Source organism: Drosophila erecta, unplaced genomic scaffold, assembly GCF_003286155.1.
Source record: "Drosophila erecta strain 14021-0224.00,06,07 unplaced genomic scaffold, DereRS2 tig00000000-arrow-pilon, whole genome shotgun sequence".
NCBI lineage: Eukaryota > Metazoa > Arthropoda > Insecta > Diptera > Drosophilidae > Drosophila > Drosophila erecta.
The window spans coordinates 26,062,777-26,088,107 of record NW_020825194.1 but is presented as its reverse complement, the minus strand read 5'-3'; the positions used below and the strand labels follow the sequence as shown (position 1 = coordinate 26,088,107).

General features: G+C 39.5%; 2 protein-coding genes across 6 annotated transcripts in view; one reads left to right on the top strand and one right to left on the bottom strand.

The window, feature by feature from the left end:
* The first annotated feature begins 568 nt into the window (after positions 1 to 568).
* Positions 569 to 25,331, top strand: part of LOC6553084 (histone-lysine N-methyltransferase, H3 lysine-79 specific) — a 41,617-nt gene continuing 16,854 nt past the window's right edge. The window contains exons 1-2 of one of the 5 annotated variants that reach the window (XM_026975690.1): positions 569 to 953; positions 1,240 to 1,529. The gene's annotated coding sequence lies outside the window, so the exon portion shown is untranslated. Of the gene's footprint in view, positions 1,544 to 25,331 lie in introns of all 5 variants that reach the window. The other 4 variants (XM_026975689.1, XM_026975688.1, XM_015154089.2 and 1 more) reach the window with 4 other exon arrangements.
* Positions 14,312 to 15,209, bottom strand: LOC6553083. Its single transcript, XM_001979042.3, has one exon. The coding sequence runs from the start codon at positions 14,951 to 14,953 to the stop codon at positions 14,381 to 14,383; it is 573 nt and encodes a 190-aa protein (XP_001979078.1). The 5' UTR covers positions 14,954 to 15,209; the 3' UTR covers positions 14,312 to 14,380.

Sequence of the window (25,331 nt, the reverse complement as noted above, 5' to 3'; positions counted from 1 at the left end):
TAACTTTTAAGGTTGATCTTAAATGAGAGAAAGAGCTGAATATAAAAATTGAAATTGAATCTTTGGTTCGCGCTCTCTTATGCTTATAGGTCATACTCTCCCAACAGGAGCTGTTCACATTAATAGGAAGTATCGCGGAACGGGCACACTGAATATCGTACAGTGGTCTAAATCAAATGCGTTGCAGTCGCATATACAGATGTTTTTGATTGTAAAGTATATAAAAGATTATACAATAGTATACAAAAATTGTTAGGAATTGTCGTATATATGTTTACTTTACGTTTGTATGTACGCCGCTGAAGAGCTAAGAAATATTCATAGCTAAAGTGCAAATAGATAACATATTAAGATAATATATATTAAAAATAAGAAATGTAATATGAATTTATGGATACATTTTTAATAGATTACTATATGAAGTAAATGTTTTTTCACAATATTACGCTAAACTCGATATTTATTTCTATGTAGGTTGAATTCCACAAGTAACGCAACTATGAGAAACCAAAAATCCCAACTTTTCAATTATGACCAATCGAATATTCGATTCCATTCTAGCGTTAGTCATTTTTCCGTCACCCGTTAGGGATTCTCCGTTTCCTTTTTGTGTTTTTGTTTCTCTCTTTCGCTGGAACATAACGGACGTGTCGTTGCGTCGTCCTCCTCGTCGCGCGCATGTGTGTGTGGTGTCTGTGTGTACTGAAACATTTTGGGGTCGTAGCAAATCGGAAAAAAATTCTTAATTATACAATACAATACTCGTGCTTGTTCTCGCAGCGAATCGAAGTGAGGCAATTGTGAGATTTGTCCGGAAAGGAAGAATACGAAAAGTTAGCTGAATTACGTGAGTAGCCAGTGTGTGAGTGTGTGAGCCAGAGTGAGGCGGCAAATCCGTACGGCATGAAAGAGAAAGAGCAGCAAAATATAATTTGCTGCGAATGCCTTTGTGTGTACGTGTCTGTGTTTAGTGTGCATGTGTGCTAAAACAAATGCCTAAATTGCAACAAAGAAAATTGTATGAAATATACGAAGCGAAGAGCAGAGAGAAAGCGACGAAGAAAAAAGAGGCTGCTGCGTGAAGAATAAGAGGCGGAGGAGCAAGAAGAAGAGCAGCAGCAGCCGCCGCGAGTTTTTTTACGCGCGTGTGTTAGTGTGCATACAATTGTGTATGAAAAAGAATAAAAGCTGATCATAAAGTGTCAAACGTAATCTTTTATATCTCCGTGTTTCTTGCAGCGCTTGACAACGAAAATTATATTACATAGTAAATACGAAATACATCAAAGGTTAATAATATTGCTTAATCAGAGAACTGCGGTTTCAAACGTCTTCGTCTTCCCCATCTTCATAACTGGAATGCAACCAACAACAAACAACCAAAACCAGCAACAACATCGAATGGAGTAAAACAAAAAACAAGAACTTTATAAGAGAGCAGTGAGAGAGAGGCGTCGGCTAACGGCTTATCAATTGACAAAGCGCGAGGAGAGAGAGGGAGAAGAAGCAGAGCGCTGAGTTCGCGAAATGTGAGTAATATTTTGTAAGTCGAAAGCGAAATAAGAACTTAAGAGTTAAGACCGGGCAAAATCAGCCAATAACTCTTCTGAAAATGTGTAATATTAACCGCGGTGTGTTCACTGGTCCTACTGTTTGCCTCTCCGATAAGAGCGGAAGTGTAATATCAGACTCAGACCTTGGAAAAAGTCAATCGTATTTATTTGTTTCCCATGTGCCGGATACTCCGGAATCTGGGGCAGTTAATTATAATGCGTGGGAAGACAGTGGGCGTTCGCCCTAACAAAAGTGTCATATAAGGGCATTAATTTAAAGTGAACTTCTATTCGATAATTTATAAACAGTCGTGTGACAACTATGTTTATTTGCTTTAAACTTACCTTAATTAAACGCAGTATACAGAACAGATTTTTTATCTATTTTTTTAAACAAATTTTATAATGGCTCGCAATTTGAAATATCGTTATGTATAGATCGATATATAGAGTTCGTTTAATGAATGTATGATATTCGTTTTGTCAGAATGTTATTTCTAAAAATTGTTGTTTTTAAATGTGACTGGAAAATAATTCTCATTTTAAACTATCGGGCTCACGTACTGAATTTTGATTCGAAATGGTTTGGTATCGGATTAATATTGCTATTTAAATTTTCGTGTGTTTCCAAAAGGATTCAATAATGTACAAGTGATTTCTGTGATGTTGGTTACGTCTATAAACAATTTTAAATGCTGTCAGTGGCAGTAAATACAATCCAATTAAAGGAACACACAAGAACTGAAAAGAGGAAAAATGCCCAAAGCCAAGTTTGAGGGGTTTTTTTTTGGTTGATTACAGGCAAAAGGATCGAAAACCAAAAACCAATTATGACCAACTAGTTGAACCGGCTATACATTTGTATGCATACAGATTTAGGCTGAGGGGTTTGGAAACATGCGTACCATTTGGCCACTTAGACTTTGGTCATTTATCCTGACCGCAAGTTTTCTGTCAATTAAAAGTTGTTGCAACAGCATGGACTGTTTTTTGTCATTCATCTAACTCTTTTTGCTTGCTCAAAAAGCGACCAAAAAGAATAACAAAGGAAACATGAGGCAGTCAAATTCCCAATTAGCTTTTCTCTTTTCGAACCGATTTCGTCTCTAATTTGACATGTAAAATTTCAATGCAGTCTAAAAGTGTTTCCAAATAATAGCAATATAAAACAGTAATATAATAGCACTTGCCTATTTATTCAAAATAGTGTGTATTTCAATTCACTGTTACTCCGTTAAGAAGTTGCATTTGTCACACCAGTAAACTTTAAGAATTGTATAACACCTACATGTGTTTTTACAACGTTTTCGAGTCTTTCGGTTCACTGTACTTCGATTGTTGTTGTTTTCGTTGCCGCTGCTGCATTGGATACACACACACACACAGTCGCAAGTAAGAAAAACAGACAGCTTTGCTATCCATTTTATCTCCTGAGTTGGCTGTTGTTGTTTTACTTTGTTGTTGCCATTGCACTCGCACTCCATTCCGCCTACTTCTTCTTTGTTTTCTAGCCCGCTTCTTGCTCCTCTTCTTCCTCATGGTAGCTTTTGATGCCTGCATATGTACATAAGTATGTGGTAAAGTAGAGATACCGTTGCCAGCTCATGGTTCTCTGTATTGGTAATGTTTTTTCTGTTTGGGTGCTGTTTTTGTCTTGCTGCTTCTCTCTTATCTTCCGCTTCTCTTCCTGGTTGATTCTTTTTCTTCCATAGATTACGATGTTGCTTTTTGGCGCTGATTTTTAGTCATCGAAAGAAAACTAAGGTTATATGACGATCTATTTATTGCTATTATAAATCAGTTTCGATTGGAGCAAACTAAAAACTACAAGCAGCTTGTGTACTAAAACAATACAATTTGGCCTGAACCTTCAGAAAACGTAATATTATTTTGTAGCTAGAAAACTTACTTTTCAGATTGTTCGATTACAAGTATTCATTTATATTTATTATATATGTATATCCTATGAACAATTTGGAATGCTTGTGTTACGACGTACACTCACACTATGGCGAAATGGCTGTGTATCTATGTATGTCGGACAGAAATAGTTGCATTTTGGAGGTCTGCACTTTCATGGCGGAAACTCGAAAGCGAAACAATGCCATAAATACAACAAACACACACACACGGCCGCTGAAACTAAAATAGATAAACATAGTCGTAAAGGAACAAGGAAAAACTTTTACAGAATGCGAGTGCAGAGGGAATTCGTGAATAAAGATGGGAAGATTCTGTGGGCGGGAGTGGCCTGCTGAAAAATGTTGTTCACTGTTTAGAATTTAAACTTAAATTTAGAACAAAATGTTCGAAAGCATCTGTCGGAATATCGGGGAAGTTACATACACATGTACACAGGAGAAATCGGCAGTGAAGGATACATAAATATTTAAAATGTTTCAGGCGAAGAAGCTCGATTAATTTTACATCTTTTGTATGCACGTCGTGAGCTTCGATCTTGTTTATTCCTCTCTCTTTTTATTTGTCTATCTCTGCGCTTTCCACGTGTGTGTATAGTGTTTTTTGACAGTTGAATGAACCCAAGCATTTATTAAAAAAAGAAAAACAAAAAACTAAATAAAAGCTATCACACACAATAACAAACAGAAAGAGCATGCAAGATAAACGAAAAAGCTACAGTTCCGGTCATTACAGTAGTAATTCTTGGGTACAATTGAGAAAATTAAATGGAGACAAGACTATAATTAACCCATTTGTATTTATATTCAGCGAAATTAAATGAATGGATTACGAATGTTCATACTAACATTAACTTATATTGTATTTTACTTAAGATTGATCTCCGCAATATATTTTCTATAATTTGATGTTTCCATTTCCAAAGTTACCCTAATATGTATTTTAAATGTTTGAATTGGCTGTTATTTTATTTTATACAGGTTTATACAGGTGTACATTTGCTTTCAAGGTTGAACATTGCTTAAATTTACTTTCGCTACCGTTTTCTAGATACGAAATGTGTAGCATTTATTAAAGCTGGGTGCTTTAAAGCAATTCATTTATTCCCAATGCGCACTATTTTGTCGACCTCAGTTGTAGATAGATAGTGAGAGGAAGCAGGGCAGATAGAGTGGGAGAGGGAGCGAGGTAAAGACGGAAAAGCGAGATGGAGAGACCTCCAGACCTCACCAGTCAAGCCACAAAAAGTAATTTTGTGTTTGAGCTAGCAAAAAAGAGAAAAACAAAAACAAACTGCGTGCAGGCCTTTCAATAAATGGTGGCATGGGCGACGGAGTGGGGTGAAAATAGGGGGCAAAGAGGAGTCCCCTCTGTGGAGTTGGTGTGGAAGGGGGGTTGGAGGAATCGCGGTCCGCAGCCAGACAGTAAATGAAGTTTACGTGGAGTTGTTGGCCGGCAATGTTTGCTGCCTTTATTTGTTTTGCTTGCCTCTCTTTTTTCGTTGTTTTGTGCTCTGCAGCTTTTATTTTATTTTTATTGTTCAGATACGCTGGATATGCAACTTTGTATGGGACATTAGATACAGGGAATTGGTTTCTGGTCACAGAAATAGCACAAAATGGAAACTCAGCGCTTTGAAATGGCAACTTGACTGTTTAAAAGAATTTAAGCTCAATGTAATAACTTTTACTGATCTTGTTTTTATATAGGAAGATAGATGTAGCCGAGTTAAGTGGAAATTATTAACAATGTTAAATGTAAATTTAAGGAATGTTAAATTGAGATGCCGACTATAAATCGCCTGCCCGCGGAATAAAAGTGAAAATGATTTTTTCTTTGAAATTTCAGAGATAGATGATTATGGTTTCGCTTCCAGACCTCTTGTGCGCTGTTGCCAGTTTTCTGCTTCTGTATGTGCTCAAAGCCTAATGCATTTTCACTCTCCTTTGAAGTGGATTTCGAGTGGATGTGGGTGTATTTTTTGAGATTTTTGAGTAGGCAGAGGAACTTGGAGAGTTCTCCTTTTATTCTCCTTGGTTGGCAATCGTATTATCGCGGTCTTGTAAACGACACATGTTCATACGAAATACAATTCATTCATCTGATTGGAGCCAAAATCAGTTATATAAATTGAGCTCGTTCCTTGGCCTCTTCTTTGCCTCTTCCAATTTTTCGTGCTGATTTGTCGATTAATGGGCCTCGCTTAAAATCGAATCATCCTGGGACACACAAAAGTATCTCTCTCTCTGTATATGTATGCACGTACATACATGTGTACGTACGTACGTATATGCAATAAACCCCCCTTTGGGTCGATGGCATTTTGGACGCTGTTTTTCCAGCACGCATGACGCGCGCGTTTTTCGTGCTGTTCCAGTTTAAGCTTTAAGTTCTCGCTGGCACATAAATCGATAAGTGTTTGCTTAATTCTTTCCTTTTTCTGGCTCCCTCGACCACACCTAGTGCTTTTGCAGGATGCAAACAGCGTATTGCTTTTTGTTTTCTGCCTTTGTTGTTTCGCTCCAGATTTTCTTGCTGCCTGATTTTCCACTGTGGCAGCAGCTGCCAACGAAAAGGCAAAACAGCATAACATGTGCTTGAAAGCGAAGCCAAGACAAACTGGCACCGCCTGTCAGAGTGAATAAGTCTTAAAAAAGCGAAAAATATAATACATAAATTTAAGGGGGTCCCGGTCCGAAGGATCCTTCCAGGGTTAAAAGAAAATGCACGAAGGCGGCAGCTAGAAAAACTTATAAAATAGCTTTTGCTGTTGCCTGCCAAAATAGGTTTACCAATGCCCTATCGTGGGGCTCCATCGGATTGGGTTCCTCTTTCTTAGTCAATTACTAATATTTATATTTACACGGAAGTTAATATACAAATAATTGAACTTATTCAAGGAAAACGGACTGCTGTTTACTTAACCATTTTGTACACATGAGAATTTATTTCCTAATCAGCCATTAACAATAAAACAAAAATGTTAATATTCTTTTATAAATATGTATATACTTTTATAAATTTATTTATTAAGTGCTAACAGATGCTAAGCAATGGCGATTCTTTTATATCATTTAATAAGGGTATATTAAAGCCTGCCTTTTTCAATGAAATTGGATGGTTATTACTTCTGTTCTCCCATTTTACTTCATGAAATCACACTCGTACGGCAGGAAACGGTTCAAAATATATGTATTTTCCTTAGCATTTTCTTTTCCTGACAAAACGTACGGGGCAAGGGAATCGGGAGCTTCTTGGGCTTCTATTTGGAGCCGTAATCTTTGATCGAATGTTGTGATTGACTGATGATAAATCAGGATTTTGTTATGTGCCTGCGTGTCAGAACAGACTGTTGCCCATTTTTTTTTTTGCTCACAGTACGAAAAGAAACGAAAGGCAAAAACACAATTTCACGTTGAAATCACCAAAATAAATCGTTCATACGTTTAAACGCAACTCAGCCGTTATCTTTAAGTTTGTCCCTGAGCTGTTTGATAATGCCATCAGATGTTGACAAATTACATTTTCCTTGGGTTTTGCAGACTCAAAGGCCAATCCCATAGATAACCAAGATGTCAGCGACTGAATACCCAGAGAAACAACCTTAATTAGTGGTAGGAAGAATTTGGAATAAAATGGAATGGATAAGGAATCCTTAGGAAAACTTTGCCCTTTTCTAGCCGTGGCATAAAATTACATTATTTCATTCATTCACGGCTATGTGGCACGATGAGAAGTAGAGATAGGTAAAAGTTTCTGGCAGATACACTGGTATTGCTTCCCTTCCTTTAACTAAGTTTTCGTATCTATCGGTGCGTGCAAAGTGAAAACCCACATACGTTTGGTTGCAGCCAAGTTAATAGCATTCGACTATTGCACAAATGAAGTGCCCTTGAAATTGCACTGGCCCTACCATCCCAAAATTTATATTTCTGGAACAAGTAGCTGTGTTTAATGAATTAAACAAATGAACACAGGAATATTATGTGAATTTTAAATACAACCTCTGCTAGACATAAGATAATTTTTCAAAAAATGTCTTTTTCAAAAATTGTCGAATAATACGTATATTTAACGTTGAAGAATAATATATATTTTCCTCGCAACTGTGTATCTTTGAGATGCTGTGGCATCCGTTGCTGTGGATAAATAGATGGACTTACTTAGCCGCTGCCGTTATGCTAAAATGCCATAAACATAAACAAGGCACACACATGTACTCTGTACCTCATCTATATTCCCATATCCCTTCAGCCCCCCAGGCCCCTTGGGCCACATTCCTCTTACATGGCAACAGGGAAAATCGATAACAATTTACGTTGTGTATATATACCCGGGCATATATCTTATGTATTATGTGCTCGCCGTACATGCGCAAAATTCCACAGCCAGCACACACACACTAAGTGCAACTTTTTCTCGTAGACAAAACAAAACAAAAAGCAACGAACAAAAGCTGGAAATCCAACACACCACCTACTTTACCACCCCAAAAGGTCCACTCAAACGCCGCCCACACTTTTAACACCCCCTACTTTTCCATCTCCGCTTTGGGCTCCTCCTTTTGCCGCTTTTCCCCATTTCCCTATCTCTCTCAGTCAACGCTGTCATTATTTTCATTTTCAACTTTTTCTTGTGCCATCTAAGCCAGCAGAAAGCCACCCACGCCCCACCCACCGTTCGACCTCATTCACACAGTAAAAAGCTCAGCACACTTTTCTCAATCCCCCCGCCGCTCGAAAAATCCCTTTTCCCCCATTACCCCTCTTCCTCTGCACTCGCAGCTGGCAACGCACATTTTGATAACATTTTTGATAAAAATAATGCGGCAACAACGCCCCAAGCTCAATTCTGGGTGGAGTGCAGGGGGGGAGGGTTGGGGTGGCACTGTCTGCTGAGGGGGCAAGGGGGCGGAGGTGGGGGTGCTCCCCTGGAGGACGGGGGAGACGTGCCAGGTCAGTGGGTGGCGGTTGGGTGGGCTGGCATCTTGTCTGCAGCTGTAGCTGTGCGTTTGTGTTTGTGTAACTAGTTTTTGCGCCCATTTTTACTTTGGCATTCTTGGCGCTGCGCAGTTGCCGCTCTTCACACACGGAAAAAAATCTTATATTAGTCTTCTTTAACTTGAATATCCTTTTTGACTATATCTGCAACCACATTTACAAGAGTGAGCAAACAAACCTAGAAGTGTGTGTTAATATTAGAAGTTTTAAGAATATTCCATAAACAGTTTTATAGATTTCAAGAGATTTGATAAGTTCTGCTTGGGAAAATTTTCTGATTATGCCATACAAATTTATTAGGAATTATAATTGTATTAAATGCCATTTTGTAATATTTAACATTTTGAATACAGCTTCAAAATAATTGACGTCTTATTGACTTAATATTGGCAAACAAAATTATTTCTGTGTGCACAGGCTGGAAGCTTAAGGCTCTAAAGGCTTCCGTATAAGCCATCTTGCTCTGGTTCACTTTGATGCCGATAATTTAATTCATTGAATATGAAGATAGATTGCGAAGACTTCGTTGTCTCTAGACAAAATTGTCTTGGTAAAATTTAAATTACTTTAAGTTTGTAGAACCTTTATTACCTTCAACTTGAGTACGCCTTTATTTGTTGCTGATATGGCTAATTAAGTTTTCGGAAAGGTTCACTAATTGTTGGTTTAGCTTCTCTTGCGGCCTGCCAGTTTGGATATTAAAGCCCAAAGTCAAATGTTTGAAACTTCTCGCCCAACTTGCAGTGTTTTGTGAATATTTGTGGCGATAACATAGCGAAAAGGAAAACAGGATGAAATACGAGCGAGATAGTAGACAACTTCCTAATGGCCAATTAGATGGCTCAAATTGTGATAGCTTATCCGTGAAAATGAAGCTTAGGCTTAGCTAGAGTTAACTAGAAGAATGTTTTGACATTTAAAATTTTGCAGACCAATTATTAAATAGACATTAATTGTGATGTTTTTAAAGAGAAACAAATATTTAATAACTCTTTATCCACTTTATCCAAGGTTTCCCATTTTCTTTCAACATATTAAAGTTCTGCCATCATCATTTAACTTGAAGCACAATTGTAAAAGACAGAAGGACAACGAATAAAGAAAATTTGCCACGCCCATCTCTTTCCATTCGCTGTATCACATTACAAGTAACAACAAGGGCTATCTCGAGCCCAATTCTCAAGACACCACCCCTTCCATCCATACATTTGACATTTTCACATTAATTGAATGCAAACTCAACTTAAACAAAGAAAAGAAAATGAAATAAAGGGAATCCGCTCTGACGTCCTTGCCAAAAACTTCAGGGAAATTTAAATGCAGACGCCATTTTCTATTAGTCCGCACATTAAATTTGATGGCGCGCCTTCCTATTCCACAGAACAATATCCTGCCAGGACAGCCGCACCCACGACACCCTCTTATCCGCTCCCAAAAAAGTTATGCGAGCCGAAAATAAAAGCAGGCGAAACAGAAGCCGCTGCTCCTCCAGCTGCTCCCTTTCAGCCACTTCGTTCTTTTTTGCCATCTTCGTCCTTCTGCCGCTGACAGCGCCCAAAATCACTAAGGCAGACACGAAGAAAGCGAAATGGAGAGTGAGCAGGGGCACCTTCCCGATGTACAGTTTCGGCCAAGTTTATAGGACTTGCAAGCCCTAACACGGTCAATTGATATGGTGAACTGGAACTTAATACTTAGTTCCAGTATGTGGCACGTGCCATTTCTTCATATACGCATTGTGGTATTGACGGAATTCCTACTTTGCATTGGTTATAAGCTAGTAGTTATAAGCCCGGTAAAGAGCCCAAATCTAGCAACTTGGCCCCGGCTGTACAACAAAAAGCCCACAAACTCTAAGGGCTCTACTTTTTCAGCTGCTGCTTTGCAATTTGAAATATTTTGCTAGGCACCGCCCAAAAAAAGTTTCTTTGGTATTTAAGGGAGGTGATGAGGGGGTGAAAGGGGCTGGTCGTTGCGGGAGTAACTCCGCAAAATGATTATTTTTCATGCTTTCTCATTTCGTTTTACTGCCTCCGTTCACAAACACACACACACAAAGTCAAACACACTCTCGCGCAGTCGGAAACTTTCACAATAATGCTGCCATGGGGGTTGCTGTCGCTGCCAGCAGAACAAACCACCCAACAAACCTCCCACCACCCTCCACCCACAAGAGGCAGAAGGAGGAGCGGTCGCCTCACGTGCGCTGCCTGGGGAAGCAGCGACGTCGGCAGCGGCATCAGCATTGTCTGCCCTTGATTTTATTGATTTTACACCGCTCTGCCACCCGCCCTTTGGCCTTTTTCGGCTGCTGGCAGCGACGTCAGCGCCACTCGGAAACTAGTGCTGCCCACTGTAGATTACCACGTAAGTCAGGGGATAAGATTCCATTAAAACGCCAGATGGGAAGCACACACGGTTTATTCCTTCGAGCAAGTTGATGTTTTCAATGTTTTTCAGCGGTTTAATTCCTCTGACGTAAGGTAAGAAAAATGTGAAAACAACATGATTTTCCTTAACATATCCAAATGTGGATATTAATATGTTAATACGCTTCTAGGTAAGCAAGAATTTTAGGTAATTCATGATTGGGAAGTAAAGAATTGTACAAAATTTAAGTTGTGTGGTACGCAATAATTGTTTATGATCTCCATGCATTAGCATTTTTTAAGATAATCATGTTTTTAGAAAGGTATGCCAATGTGTTGTGGTGTACTTAAGATGCAACGTTAATGACAATTAAGCAGCACTTCAATTACTCCGAGCACAAGCTCCAAAAATAGCCAAATGTGATCCTTGAATTTTGCCGGATTTGTCCGGAAGATAGCTAAATTCGCCACACATTCATTCACTCGCTCTGTTGTCTATCCGTCTCCGTCTCTCAGGCTCGCGCGTCTCTTTCCCACACCCGAAAGTGGTGCACACAGGCTAAGCTTTTTGCGAGTGTCTTCGTGTGTTTGTGTATCCCCGGCCGGTTCATTCTCTCTGCCTTTCTCCACTTCTGCCAGTCTTGCTCTTCCTTTCTCTTCCTCTCTGTTTTGTATATTATGTGCCTGGCTTGTATTTTATGTGCTGACTGCCGCCTGTTCCGTTATTTATGGCATTTAACCCCACACGGGTGACGGGCGGCGAGCCACCCACCTCCCAACCACCCAGCCACTCACTGAAATTGCTTTATTCAACCCGATACACAGACACACATGCGGCGAGTGGATGTGTATGCGTGTGCTTTAATCTTTTGCCGGCAAAAATGTTTTGCAGCGTTTTAAATTCGACCATTTTTGGTGCATTTAAGTTTTCCAATTTTTCCGTTTAAGTGACCAACGCCCTCGTTTCCTCTTCTGTCTCGCTCTCACTCTGTGTCTGCCTCGCTCTATCACTTTCTGAATGCAAAATGTTGTCCGAGGTCCGGTCCAAATGGGTTTTGCAATTAATTTTCAAATGCTTTGCTAGTTTTATTTGGTTTTAAAGATATACATACATATGTACACGTCGATGCCATGGGCAGGTGCATTTTGTGTGTGCTTTTCTGCCCAGTCAGTTTAATTTATAGCTATTGTGTGTTAAAGTGAGCCAATCAATTGGGAAATGGTATCGTTAAAGCGCAAATATATAATATATCTACTCAAGAGTGTTGTGCCCAAATTAGCAATTTAAAAGGACTCTTCTGAACTTGAATTTTTTCATTGATTGTCGGTTGTATTCAGCACAGTCCTTATTCCAGTATGTGGGAATGACATTTACTATATAGCTGTTATATTACCGGAATAATACTTTTTTATAATGCATCTTTTTATTCATCAATTATTTAAAAGGTAATTTCGAAATAAATATGTAGTTTACTAATTTAGTAAGACCTAATGTGGCAATGACATTTACTATATAGCTGTTATATTACCGGAATAATACTTTTTTCTAATGCATCTTTTTATTCATGAATTATTTAAAAGGTAATTTCGAAATACATATGTAGTTTACCTACTCGAAACTGAGATGAGATATAAGACCTCTTTTATTTTTACGTATTTTGGACCTTTGTATAAATCTTTTTGTACTGGTATACAAATTTTACCTTCAATACAGCAAATACTATGTTGTCCAGGGTCAAGGGTCGATTTCTATATAAGCTCGAGCACATAATGTAAGAAGTCTTTTGTTTAATCGTAAAACTCCGTTTCTTAAAACTACAAGAACTTATAGGAAAATTACATTTAAATGCTACGTATTAATTTCTTATCTAGTTTCTTCCATCCATACCCATTACATCTTGGCTGTCTCTGGTTTCTGGTCTCTTTAGCTTATCGGATCGCACCTTTTCACCATCTTTGAATGAGTGTGTTGCCCCCTGTTTAGATCAGCGTAAAAAAAGGGGCTAACAACACAAACTGTCTACCGAACACGCCCATTTTTGACAAAGGCTATTAACACCATTAAACGGTAAAGCCGGTGAGGACGGGAAAACGAGGGTCGAGGGTCCAGGGTCTTCGGCCAGACAGAAACAGTTCTATAAGTTGGGTGTGGTTCAGGTTTTTCCTCCGCCTCCTTTTAAAACAAAACGCTGCACGGTGATTGTAATAAAATGCGAGTCGCGTGCTTGGTCGTCATAAATATAAAACTCACAGGAAGACGCAAGTTAGCCCTTCGTAAAACCAGCCCCTGACCTCCCATTCGCTCCCTATAAAATTCCAAGGTAAAGTTCTTAAAGTGCACAGCACTTGAAGTCAAATGTAAACATGACAAACATGTCCTTAAACTTTTTGCACACACTTTTGCGCTAGCCGTCTCTTTCGGTTTCTGGTTTGCTGTCTCGCTCTTGGCGCAACCCAACTCAACTCAGCTGAACTCATTCATTGCATTTCATTCCACTCGACGTCGCGACTTGCCGTTGACAAGCCCTTTTTACGCTTTTGCACTTTTATTTATGCGATAAAAATAAAGCGATAATAAATGTGGCGGGACAAAAGCGAAAAGTTATTGCACTCGCCCCATCTCACTCACTCGCTGCTGGTGTGGCCGTATCTTTCTTGAGCAGCAACAGCTGTTCAACCTAAGAAAGTTATTGCAGCAAAAGTTCAATTGCCTGGCTAACCAACACCTCCTTGCCGCCCTGGGAAACCCGTTCCCCTCCGCCACTGCACTGAATTTGCATTATTTATTAGCTGTGACTGTGCTTCGTTTCCATTTTGCATGTGTTGCGTAATATCCGCCGAGTAAATCGGCTATAAAGGGGGAACGAGATAGCAAGGGCAACTTTCCTAATAATAACGCAAGAAATTAATATTCTAAATAGATTTAATTATTTTTCTTTTTTTGTTTGGGAAATCAATTGCTTATAAGGCGATCAAAACAGACAGAATAATGAATATTTATTGACTATCGACAATATCTTGGGCTATGCACACAAAAGTGGTGTAAAATATTATTTACTGCCTTACGTGTTTCTAAGAAATGGCAATGTAATGCATCAGAGTGCTGCGTCCACGGCTATTGCCGTCACTTTTCTTCTCTGCCCTCCTGAGTCCTTCTTGCTGAGCCCTTCGTCCTGCGTCCTTCGGTCCTTGAACCGCGTCTTATCCACGATGCCTATTCAGTCAGACAGCGAACAAATAACAACTAAGTTTCCAATTTAAAGTGGCGCAAGTGAGAATACCACTTAGCTGCAGCACACCGAAGTGGGCATACGCTTACATGGCGTTTACATAACCGTAATATGCTTGATTAATAGATTTGTCATGGATACCCCCTTTCCTCTGCAGATTTTACCCAAATGTCCTGATCCCCACATCCCCCAGTGTTAAATGTGTACTCGTTCTAGACGCCATGATAAACAATTCTGACTCAGCTGAAAATCATTCCAGTTTTATAGTGTCTTTATTCCGTGAAACGATCAATTTCAAGACTAAGCAACTAGCCCTCAGTGAGTGCGTAGGTCATAAGGGCCAGGATGCCAGCGTTTCCCAGAGTGCCTAAATGGTGGATAAGCTTCTCGTTGCAGCGATCGATCAGAGAGCCACCGTATCTGGCGAGGAGCACGGTGGCGACCACGCCGAAGTATAGATGCTTGCCGTCCTTGATGGCCAGAAACAAAGTGGACCCGATGTTGCCCATCAGTGCGAGGTCCTTGAGCGTCTCCGTGGAGCTGTCCCAGTCCTCGCACATCTTGCCGACCATGTCGTAGAACAGTGGGATCAGCGACAAGCCGTGCACCAGCGCCACTCCCGACTGATTGGATACTGAGTAGAACTCGATGTTGGCCAGTGGCAGTGGGATAACCTCCAGTATGCTGGACGAGATCATGAAGGTGCGTCCGCACTCGTCGGGCTCCTCGGTGAAGGAGCGCATCAGGCCCAGCAGTCCGTGGACCAGGCTGAACGATGCCGCCAGATAGGCATAGCAATGGACCTCCGGGGTCAGCGAGTACATCGTGTAGACGCAGGCCGAGATCAGCAGCATATTGACCAGAGCACCCACCACTTGCATTTTCGGCGTTTCTCTTTGCTTCTTCGAGACGCCTATCGATTCTATAACTATGGTATCACTATATGCGAATTCACTTAGTTGATCCGAACACTAAAACTGATAATTTTGAACGTTGCTAGCTTGAGACTGGCTGAAGCCTAATGATTCCCAGTGGCAGGGCTGTGAAAATCGTCCAGGCCAACTACGTTTACTCTACCAGTATTTATCACTTATGTTGTCTCCGACTTGGCTTTGTGTAGGTCAGGTCTAAAGGGGAAAATCAAATTACAAATGAGGCAAAAATCGATATAATCTCCAAACTTGTCTTTGCACGTACTTTACCGGGAAGTGTAATTTTTCATTTAACCAACTTCCAGAAAATAATGAAAATAATATTTTAATCTATTTAATATGCTTTTATAGTTCTAAAAGTTATAAAAATAACTTTCGAATTTCGAACTTGTTCTACAAACCTATAACTCTCTGCATATCATCATACCAAGCTAGCAATCAAGTAATCCATATCAAATGAATAAACTATAAAGTTCTTCCCCGCCTTAGTCAAAGGTTTGATATTCCCCTCGATTTGCATATGGAATCATTTTAATTTGTGACGGGCGGTTCCCTTTTTTCTTTTATTGACAGCAGATACATAAAATAATAATACCTGCACCATCGATTAATGAGTTGTTGCAAAGAGCAGCTGGACGTATTACCCTTTTCAGTAACAAATGCCGTAAATTACTCAAGCGATGAGAGGGCCAGCGAGTTAATTACCTACTTTTCATTTGTGGTTCCAGCTGTTTTTAGCCTTTGCTTTAATTTTGTGTGGCAAAAGCAACCGCAAATGGTTGTAATTTATACGATAAACAAGTACGAGCAGAATAAATGCGATGATTATGCGATGTGTATTAGAAAAATAACCTAGATGATCGAATAATGTATTATAAGAACTTCATCGGGATATCTTACAATCTAATCAGCTGTGCGGTTCCGCAATTGATATAGTGTTTATAATATTCGATGCCCTAAATAATGATTCAAGTGCAAATAAATTATGGGATAGAAGGTATTACTTTATTTATGGAAAAAGGATTTTTCATGTATAACAGTCAGTAAATACTAATATTAAAATATGGCTAAATGCTAATGAGAAGCAAGCGAAAACTTCTTAGACACCTTTAAACAAAAATGTGCATTTTCATCGACTCCCCATAGAATGCTGAAATTATTCAATCTGATGATATGGCTTGGCCAAATACTTTTCGATTTAGCTTGTATTTAATAAAATTAACTAAAAATGTAATATTTTAATATTTTTCCTTTCTCCGTAAAAGTGATTAATTTGATCATGAAAAATATTGTAGACTCCCCAAACAGAAGCAGAAACGACGTCAGTGAGTATTTATACTCATTTAACACATAAATAAAATCTGTGTCAAATAAACTTGGCATGTTTATTGCCCGTTCTCTTCGCATGGTAATTTTATTATTATTTTTTTAGCTGATGTTTTTTGTCTCATACGTTTAGGGGAAACGAGATGGAAGGAGTGGTTGACCTGCTTTTTAAAGCGGCGCGTGATTCACGAAAGCGGTACCAAGTTCAGGCTGAATAAAAGAGCAACGAACGAGTACACAAAAATAAAACCAAAGCTAATGCGTATAAAATTGCATTTTTATTTTTCGCCCCAGTAGATGGCGCCACGGTGGCTTTCGTGTGTGCGTGCAAAATGCGATAAAAATCGCTCACGAAACATTCTGAAAAAAAGACGCGAAATGGGCATACTAAAAATTATAACAAAAACAGCAACTGAGGTCTGTCATTTGTTGTTGCTGTTATTATTACTTATTACGCCGGCATATAACGGTAAATTGTATGCGGCTATTACAACACACACACACACACACACACACACACACACACACACACGCGCACACACATACTCTCGTTGACAGGTGACTTGCGCGTGCAACAGAGATGGCGCTATAGGAAACGGAAAATTTGCCATCGCCGCTTGCACTTTAATTGGAAAACATGCCAAGGCGAGAGGAAAAATATAAATAAAACCAGAAAAAATAGAAGCAAGCGACGCGCACAAAAAAAAAACAAACCAAACACGAGTATGCCAGACAGGTTGTTGCTAAGCGTGTGCTTGTGAGTGCGGGAAAAGGCTCAAATGAGACTCCAACTCGAAATTATTAAACTGCTGACGACGCTCCCGCTCCCCAAAGACGGGCGGGGGCGGAAGGGGCGTGGACGCACAGGGCGGCAAGCAAGTCACGCACAAAGGGAGCGAGGAAGGCGAGGCAAAAAGCGGACGAGACGAGAGAAAACAGAGCCGAGAAAAGGCCAAAATCGTCTGACTGAGCTGGAGTTACAGTCTTACCTGAATTAAGTCTTGCTCAAAAATTATAATCAGTCCTATGATATTTCTAACATATGTAAATACATTTTCAGCAATTAATTTCATTTGATTGTATACTAAATTAGAGATTTAAATTGCGGGATTTCTATTAAACGTTTCGAAGTCGCCATACAAAATAAAATCAAACAAAATGTAAGAAAATATTATAAGCAATATAAGTTGTGAGATATACTTCTGTTTATTTTTCTTTGAATGGCCCATGTTCCCACTGCGGAAGTCGCACTGTAGTTCGTTGGGCTTGTACAGTGAGTGAGCGAGTGAGCAGCAGCAGAAGAGCAGCCCAATAGGAGCGCTTGTGGTGTGTGAGAGCGTGATAAAGGTCGTTGGCCAAGCAGCGATGACAACAACAATGTTGCCAGAGAACGGGACAGCGAAGTATGAAGAGAGATAGCCGTACAGAGAACACTGGCGATGAGCAACAAACACAGGGCGACGTGTTTAGCCTTAGGGCATGAAATGTATTGCAGGTTTGCCAGTCGCTCGCTAGATGTTGTTGCTGCGTTCGTTGTTGCTTTGCTGTTCTTGTGCACTATGTATAGGCCGTGTCGCCGTTTGGTCGTCTGAAAAAAACACGTTTCCTGCACCAACAGCAACAGCAACTTCAACAACACCAACACACTGAATAGGCAAAGCCAACAAACACACCAAACGCAGACGGCAAAAGCGACGGAAAGAGTCGGGCGGAAAGAGATGGCAGATTCACCTTTGTGTGGGTGTGTGGAGTAGCCTTTAAGGCCATTTCAGAATGGGAATGACCATATCGTAGGGCTTTAAAAATCCATTATCCGGGCGACCTGTGAACGTTTCGAGGAACGTGCCACTGGAAATCCAAGTTCAAGTAACAGCGAAATTGCAAAATACTTGCTAAAACATTTCCTACTCATTTTATTTGAGTTTGGTGGAATGAAAAATGTATGCGATACGTTCAATAATTTAAAAGTTAAAATATAAAATATGCCAAACTTAATATGATATTTTAAGAACTTCAACTTAGTTAACAAAAAAGTGTTAAAGCCAATGCTGATTCTATTGGCCAAAAGAGCCGGGCGAGACCTTGGAAAATGAGTAATAGCTAGTTGCCAGGGGCACTAAACCACTGCGATTAGCTCATGCGAAGTCTTCTAACCAGCGGGGAGCTGGTTACAAGCTGAACAAGCCCAAGTTAATAACCAAATTCCGCTGGTGCTGCAAGTTCAAAGCTGAAATTAATGTAGCCTTAAGGCAAACACGCACACTTCAGCGACGCTAATGCCAAATACTTTAAGCAATGACCTTTAAGTTCCCGCAGCCAGAGCTGAAACCGTAAAGTGATTATAAATAATAGGTTGCTGTAGCGATAGAGAAATACCAAGGCGAAATGCATTGCATAATCGAGGCAGCGTCAACTAAAGTAGACAAGTAGAACTTGTTGTCATTTCCTTATTTAACGTGACACTTGTTAGCAGCGCTTGCAGTGAATTGCATTGAAACTGAGAAGCTCCATCTTTTTCCTCGCTCTGCGAATGAAAATGAACACCTGCGTTTGGTTTTGTTCGGTGTGGTGTGGTGTGGTTTGTTTTGGTTTTGTGAGTTGCTTTTTTCGGGTGTCACTGTGAGGTGTGTGGCGTACGTGACTATCACTCGATGCAGTTATGCTGCTATTACGTAGTCTGTTCACTCACGGACACCAATGCAAGTGCAAGCACCAGCACAGCCACAGATACAAACAAAGACACAGATACATTTACAGATGCAACTGCAGGCACGCACGAACGAGCACCTGCCACTAACACACACTCAACTCGTTCACACTATCGTAAACCCACCGTGTAAGCGGCGATCTAATGCCGCGGGCTATCAACGCACCTCTTCACAGCACTGTTAACCATAGTAATTCTTTGTGAAGCATCTCAAATTTCAAAGTATCTCAAAGTATATTTAAAAAAGTACCAAATTATTCTCTTTCTCACTTTTAATTTTAATGTATCTTTGGATTTATATACCGATTAAGTGCGTTATTCCTAACTAACTAACTAGTTTTGGAATCCCAACCGAACTTTGTACTTTCCAACATGTAGAGTCAGGATAAAACTCTTGTAGTCAATACAAATGCCCCATACAAATCAATATCAATATGAAGATACGACCATTATTCCCCTTTGCCAAATTGATTACATAAAGACAGATACCTTGGGATCTTGTTACACCTGGCTATCTGTGTTATTGTTCTGACCACAATTGAAGTCTCAAGCAGCTGCAGATATTTTTGTGCTGCTGTTGTCGTTTCAGTTCCCAAACGTTCCTGTCTGACGTTTCTTCCTCCTGTTGTTTTCCTATTGTTGCTGCGTCACGTTTTTCATATTAAAATGTTTGAAATTCTGATTGGAATACTGCCGCTGGCGGCACAGAGCTGCGAACTGCTTTGTTTGTTTGCTTTACATTTCTCGGTAGTTGCGTGAGCGCTGTTGCCAAACTTCAGGCAGCAGCTAGCCACCGAATCTGGGCTTCAATTAAAACAGGTTTTTCGTGAGACATTGCTCAGAAATAATCATGATCGGAATTAAAGTCCCCCTTCCTTTCTACTTTCCTCTCTGTCTCACACTGGGCTTCACTTGTTGTGTCTGGTTTTTGTTTTTATTATTATTATTGTTAAATATGTTCACTGACCTTTGCCGAGTTACCAGTTTCTTTTTTGCTTCAAACGAAATTTTGTTGATCGCGTATGGCTGATTTTGGGCTCAAAAACGTTTTATATTTAAATGAAATACATAAACAATACGGCATATTTTCTTTGTTTATATATACGCACACTCTGAATCGAGTGGTCGACCTTCAACTTGATTTTTAATTAAGTTCGGTTCAATGAACTGAAACTGTCAACGTCTGCTCTGCTGTATGTTTAATTTTAATGTTTCCTTTGGGCGAAATGCAAACACAAATGTTTTGCAAACAAATTATTTATCTTTGTTTTTTATTTTTTTTATTGCCGCATTCTTGGCACGTGCATGTCTAAAATATATATGAAGTAATTAAAATTAACCAAAACAAGAACGCTATAACAGTTTTTGTCGGTTTGTGGGCGTTTAAGTGGGCCTAACAAAGATTTTTCAACATAGGACAATTTTTCTGGAACATGCATATCTTATCAAAATTTTCTAGCTTTTATAGTTCCTGAGATTTCGACGTTCATACGGACGGACATGGCCAAATCGTCTCGGCTATTGATCCTGATCAAGAATATTTATACATATGGTCGGATACACCTTCTGTTACCTGTTATACACTTTTTGACGCATCTAGTATGCCCTTTTTACTACGAGTAACGGGAATAAAAATAATAAAGTGTTGCCAAAATTTTACTAGGAAATTCAGTTACAGCTTCCCTCGCCTTAGTACTTTCTACACCATGCTTTCGTTTTACCTATCGTAACTCATCTCGGCTTGCAGCTCCCATCCAATAGTTGTGTGAGCTAGCCATAATTCATGAAATTTAATCGCTTTTCTCAACTTACTTTGTATCTAGCGGTCCTCCATTTAATTTTTTTTATTTCTCAGCGAACATTTCTTTTACTTTAGTTTATGGCTCTCTCTCTCTCTGGCGTTTAACCATAAATTTTCTGTCTCAGCCTTAAACAACAAATTTTTTCAATTTGCCTTTTTTACCATATTTCATCTGACGTTCCTCCCGGAAGCACAGCCCCTTTTCTTACTCATATTTTATTTTGCGCTGTCACCAGGCAGCAACAACAGAAAATGTTTCAAGAGCGCTGCCCACCCACTTTTCGACCCGCCAAATGGAACTCCAGACCATCAGGTCCCATAACCCAAACGCTGAGTACAGAATTCATGCTCTAACTCAACCCGAACAACCCAACAATGTTAGACAGATTTTATTACGGCGCTTTTGCTACTTATCCGGAAATGCTCGTCGCACTCTTTCCGCATCCGTACACAGAGAGCACAATCAGCCATATTATTGGAGTAAACTGTTTTTAGGATAAAGAACTCCTTTGGATTTTACATGATATTGGATCCTATTCTAAGTACGCTTACTTCTTGCATATTTTTTTTTATATAATTTAAAGATAACAAATAGTATTTGAAGGGATATGATATTAATCAAATATTGGATACACTTTTTCTCTCTGCACTGGCATTAGAGCATTGCACCTCGACCATCCCCTTGGGGACAACAGCGGAGTAGCTGTCATTTCTGGCTGGCAACCCTTGTGGCAGGTTCTTCTGCTACACACACCATGGAAAATTGTTGCACTCCTGCCGCTCCTGGGGAAAACCGAGCCCCGCACGCCGCTCAGCCACCCCGTGGGTCAGCATTGTTCGGCTCGTTCTCATATAAATTTCATCAGTAGTTTGGGCAACCACCAACCTGACAAACGCTACCCAGGAAGGATGTTTCAATTTCTATTTTGTTTTATATACTTTTGCTCCGTCGTTCGCTCCGTTTTTATCGGTCGTTTGAGCTTCTAAAAGTAGCAGGGCAACCCTGTCTGCGCTTGGAATAGAGAAAACTGGCAACATCGCTTTCTATTATAGGGTTTTCATTCAACTCTGCCCGTTGGCCCTTTTGATTTGGTGGCTCTCCATCTGGGGGTGTGTATGTTGTCGCTGTTCTTTTGATTTGGGTTGGGTTGCTGGTTTTCTTTTCTTATACTTATTGTCGGTTTTTGTTGTTTTTGCCTCACGTTGTTATTTCGCTCTACATTATTTTCTTTTAAGTCTGTAATTTAGCCAGGCTTTTCTCTTATTTATTTAAGGCGTGCTGCAATTTCCTTTGAGTTTCCTTCTGTATTTTGAACATGTTTTAGTAATGTTATTGGGCCCAACGGTTGCTTTTGTGTTTGCGTTTCGCTTTGATGGAGTTGACTATACTGTTATGTGTGTTACGAGCATTGGACCTTTCTTTTCGTACATTTGTTGAGAACATAGTGCAATCGTTTACACTTAAAACAAAAAAGAAACTGGGCCAAAAATAATATACTGTGTTCAGCCATATATTTCTTGCTGGCCAAGATTCGGTCTCACAGGCTAAACCAAAACACAAAACTATTAGGAACTCAAATGTAAGCATGGACATTGTAAATAAACAAGTTCAAACTAATGCTATAGTAGCTGTTGCTGCAGCATTAGTTGCGTATGATCAAAACTCATTTTCAGATTTGATTCAATGTAAACAAAACGCGGCGGTCTATCGAGAGTGTGGGATAGCTCAAGAAATGTATAAAATTATATATTTATTGAATGATATTTAGTAATTTGTTTTAGCCGCCAGAATACTGCAGACCAAAGAGCTCGACAAAATTTCAATTGCATTCTTTGAAGCTGAAAAGAACATAACTAGTGCATCAATCAAATATATTAACCTTTTGAATTTCAAGAACACAAGTGAGAGACTGTTGTTATTTCCATTAAACCAAGCACGAAAACTGCTCTTTAACTTAAATGCCCTCCAGTATTCGGTCCGTTTTCAATTAGTTAGTTTTTCTCCTTTGCTTTGATTTCATACATATATTCTTTTCTGTTCCAGTTATGTCTAATTCACATCCTTATCTCGATCCCCCCGACATATTAGGTGGACATTTCTTTTTCGTTCTTATGGCTTTTAACAATTGAAGCCTGCAGGCGATGAGTTTTAATTACTGACCCATTTCCAGTTGCTTCCTCCTACGCTGCGATGTTGCCGCATTTCACTGCGATGCGTTGAATGTTTAAATGCAGCAAAAATAGTTAAATGGCATAATAATGTTAATGTAAACGAAGTAGTGCTTCCAGGGATTTATTGATTACTGCTCGGATTTTTACCAATTGTATTGAAAGCAATTGAATCACAGTCAAGATTGAATAAAATGTTCCTTTGATGGTGTCCTTAATAAACTGCTTAAAAATTAAGGTTGAGTTAGGTTTTTGTTAGATAACTTTAGTGTTGATTCTTTGTTTTATAAAAACATTTTGATTTTGATTGCCTGTTACGTATAAACATTTATAGAAATTAGGATATAACAAAAAAAAAAAAAAAACACTTTTTAAATAACTACTTTTATTCTTTACAATATAATTTATTTTTACAATAATTTCAATTACTTTATGACCTACTTTTATTTAATTTCGCTTTAACTGCGGCATTTCCTTACCTTCCTTTGAACTAAGTCGACTGCTTAATTTAGGGAGGAAAATATTGATATTTACTTTGTGCGCGTGTTGGGATTGGTATGGAGTTCGTAATTATGCAAATTTATATTAACATAACCTACTAACTAAGCACGCAATTGAAACAAATGCAAACGACTGCCGCCCACCGCCGCCCACAATTCCGCGCGCCCTCCGCCTCCTTCCACTTGCAGAAATAGTTGACCTCGTTTTCTGGGGCTTTGGCTTGCACACACTTTTACTGCAGTTTTATTTTTTATACTTTCCTGCTTCGCTGGCTTTTTTTTTGTTTTATTTGATTTTTTTTTTTTTTTTTTGTTTTTTTTTTTTGCGAATTAACCGAGAAGTTTTTGTTGAGGCGCCGCCTGGCGGTCTGCAGCTTTAGCTGTTATTTCTCTACCGGCGTTGAACTCATTTTGCATTTTCCATGCATTTCTGTGTTTTTTTCCGGCTTTGGGATGGCAACTCTGTCGCTGTTTTGGTTTTTCTGAGTGGGCGGGAAATGGGTTGGCCTACATTTTCTCTCTCCGAGGCTTTTATTTTGCTTCTCTCCATGTTGTTTGCGAACCTTTTGAAAATTGCGGCAGGTGCACTTTTTCCGCTTTTATTTCGCAAAAGCGGCATTCAGCGAGTGCATTTTCTTTCCATGTTTTCCACTTCCTTCCCTCTTTCTCCGCCGTGCCTTTGCACCCATTGGAAAAATCCAGTGCTCTTTCTAGCATTCATTCACAGTAACCAAGGCAGACAACAAGAGTGCGACAGGGAGAGAGACAGAGGGAACTCGCCAGCTTTGTTTTATTTTCCACGTCCTTGTGCCAAAAACAACAACAGGAAGGGAGTGGGTGGGTGGTTGGTTGGCTGTTTGGCTGTTTGGCTGGGTGGGTGCGGTGTTTGCTTTGGGGGAAACGCTCGAAAAAAATCGATAAAGCAATTAATGCCAAACGAGTGGCAGGCTCTACCAAATTCCACCTACCGCGCAATCGGAATGGGAACGAGAATCAGCGAAACGGCAGCAGAGCAACCCTGTGCGCAAAAATAAACACGATGATGACGTTGTCGATGGCAGAGGATGGACGTCGAGAGGTCGGGAGGTCGAGGAGAGAACCATAGCCATAAAGAGTAGCAGAAGCCAGAGCACAAAAGACGACGACTAGTCGTCTGTGTTAATAAACCGCCCCATGACCACCAAGAGCAGCACCATCCCACCATCAGATTCATGTGCTCATGTACTCTTCTGCCCAATGCTGACTCAAACCACCCGCATTCCCGACTGCTACTGCTTGCATGCCCTTCGAAAGGCGGCTACCACTTAAAATTTAATTTAATTTAGTTAATTGAGGCATTCGAGTTAACTTTATCAATCAGAGCAAGTCATTAATCTCTATTAGCTATCTTTAAAGAATAAATCCGTATATAGTTCACAGTTCCAAATCGATTAAATTATTATCATTTGACATTGAATGAAATTCGTATATGGTTTATAAACCAAATGTTAATTTAACTAATCAGTAAATAAAAAGAATTCTTGTCTTTGCAATAACTTAATGGTTCTAAGTTTAAATTGCTCAGTTAAATTATTGCTCAGATTTCCTTAAAGTGTGTATTTCTTCTTTTTTTGTCATTATAATTCCTACTCTTCTCGATATGGGTATGCTTAAGGTTTTAGTAACAGCATCATTTTACAACATTTATTTATATAACAAGTATGCATAAATTTCAAAATCTCAGTCCAAACCATTTACAAAAAGTATGAACTAATACTCTTTTGCTCTGCCCATTGTTATTAGCTTAAATATTAAACCTCAATGAATGCCCAAATTTGAAATTTC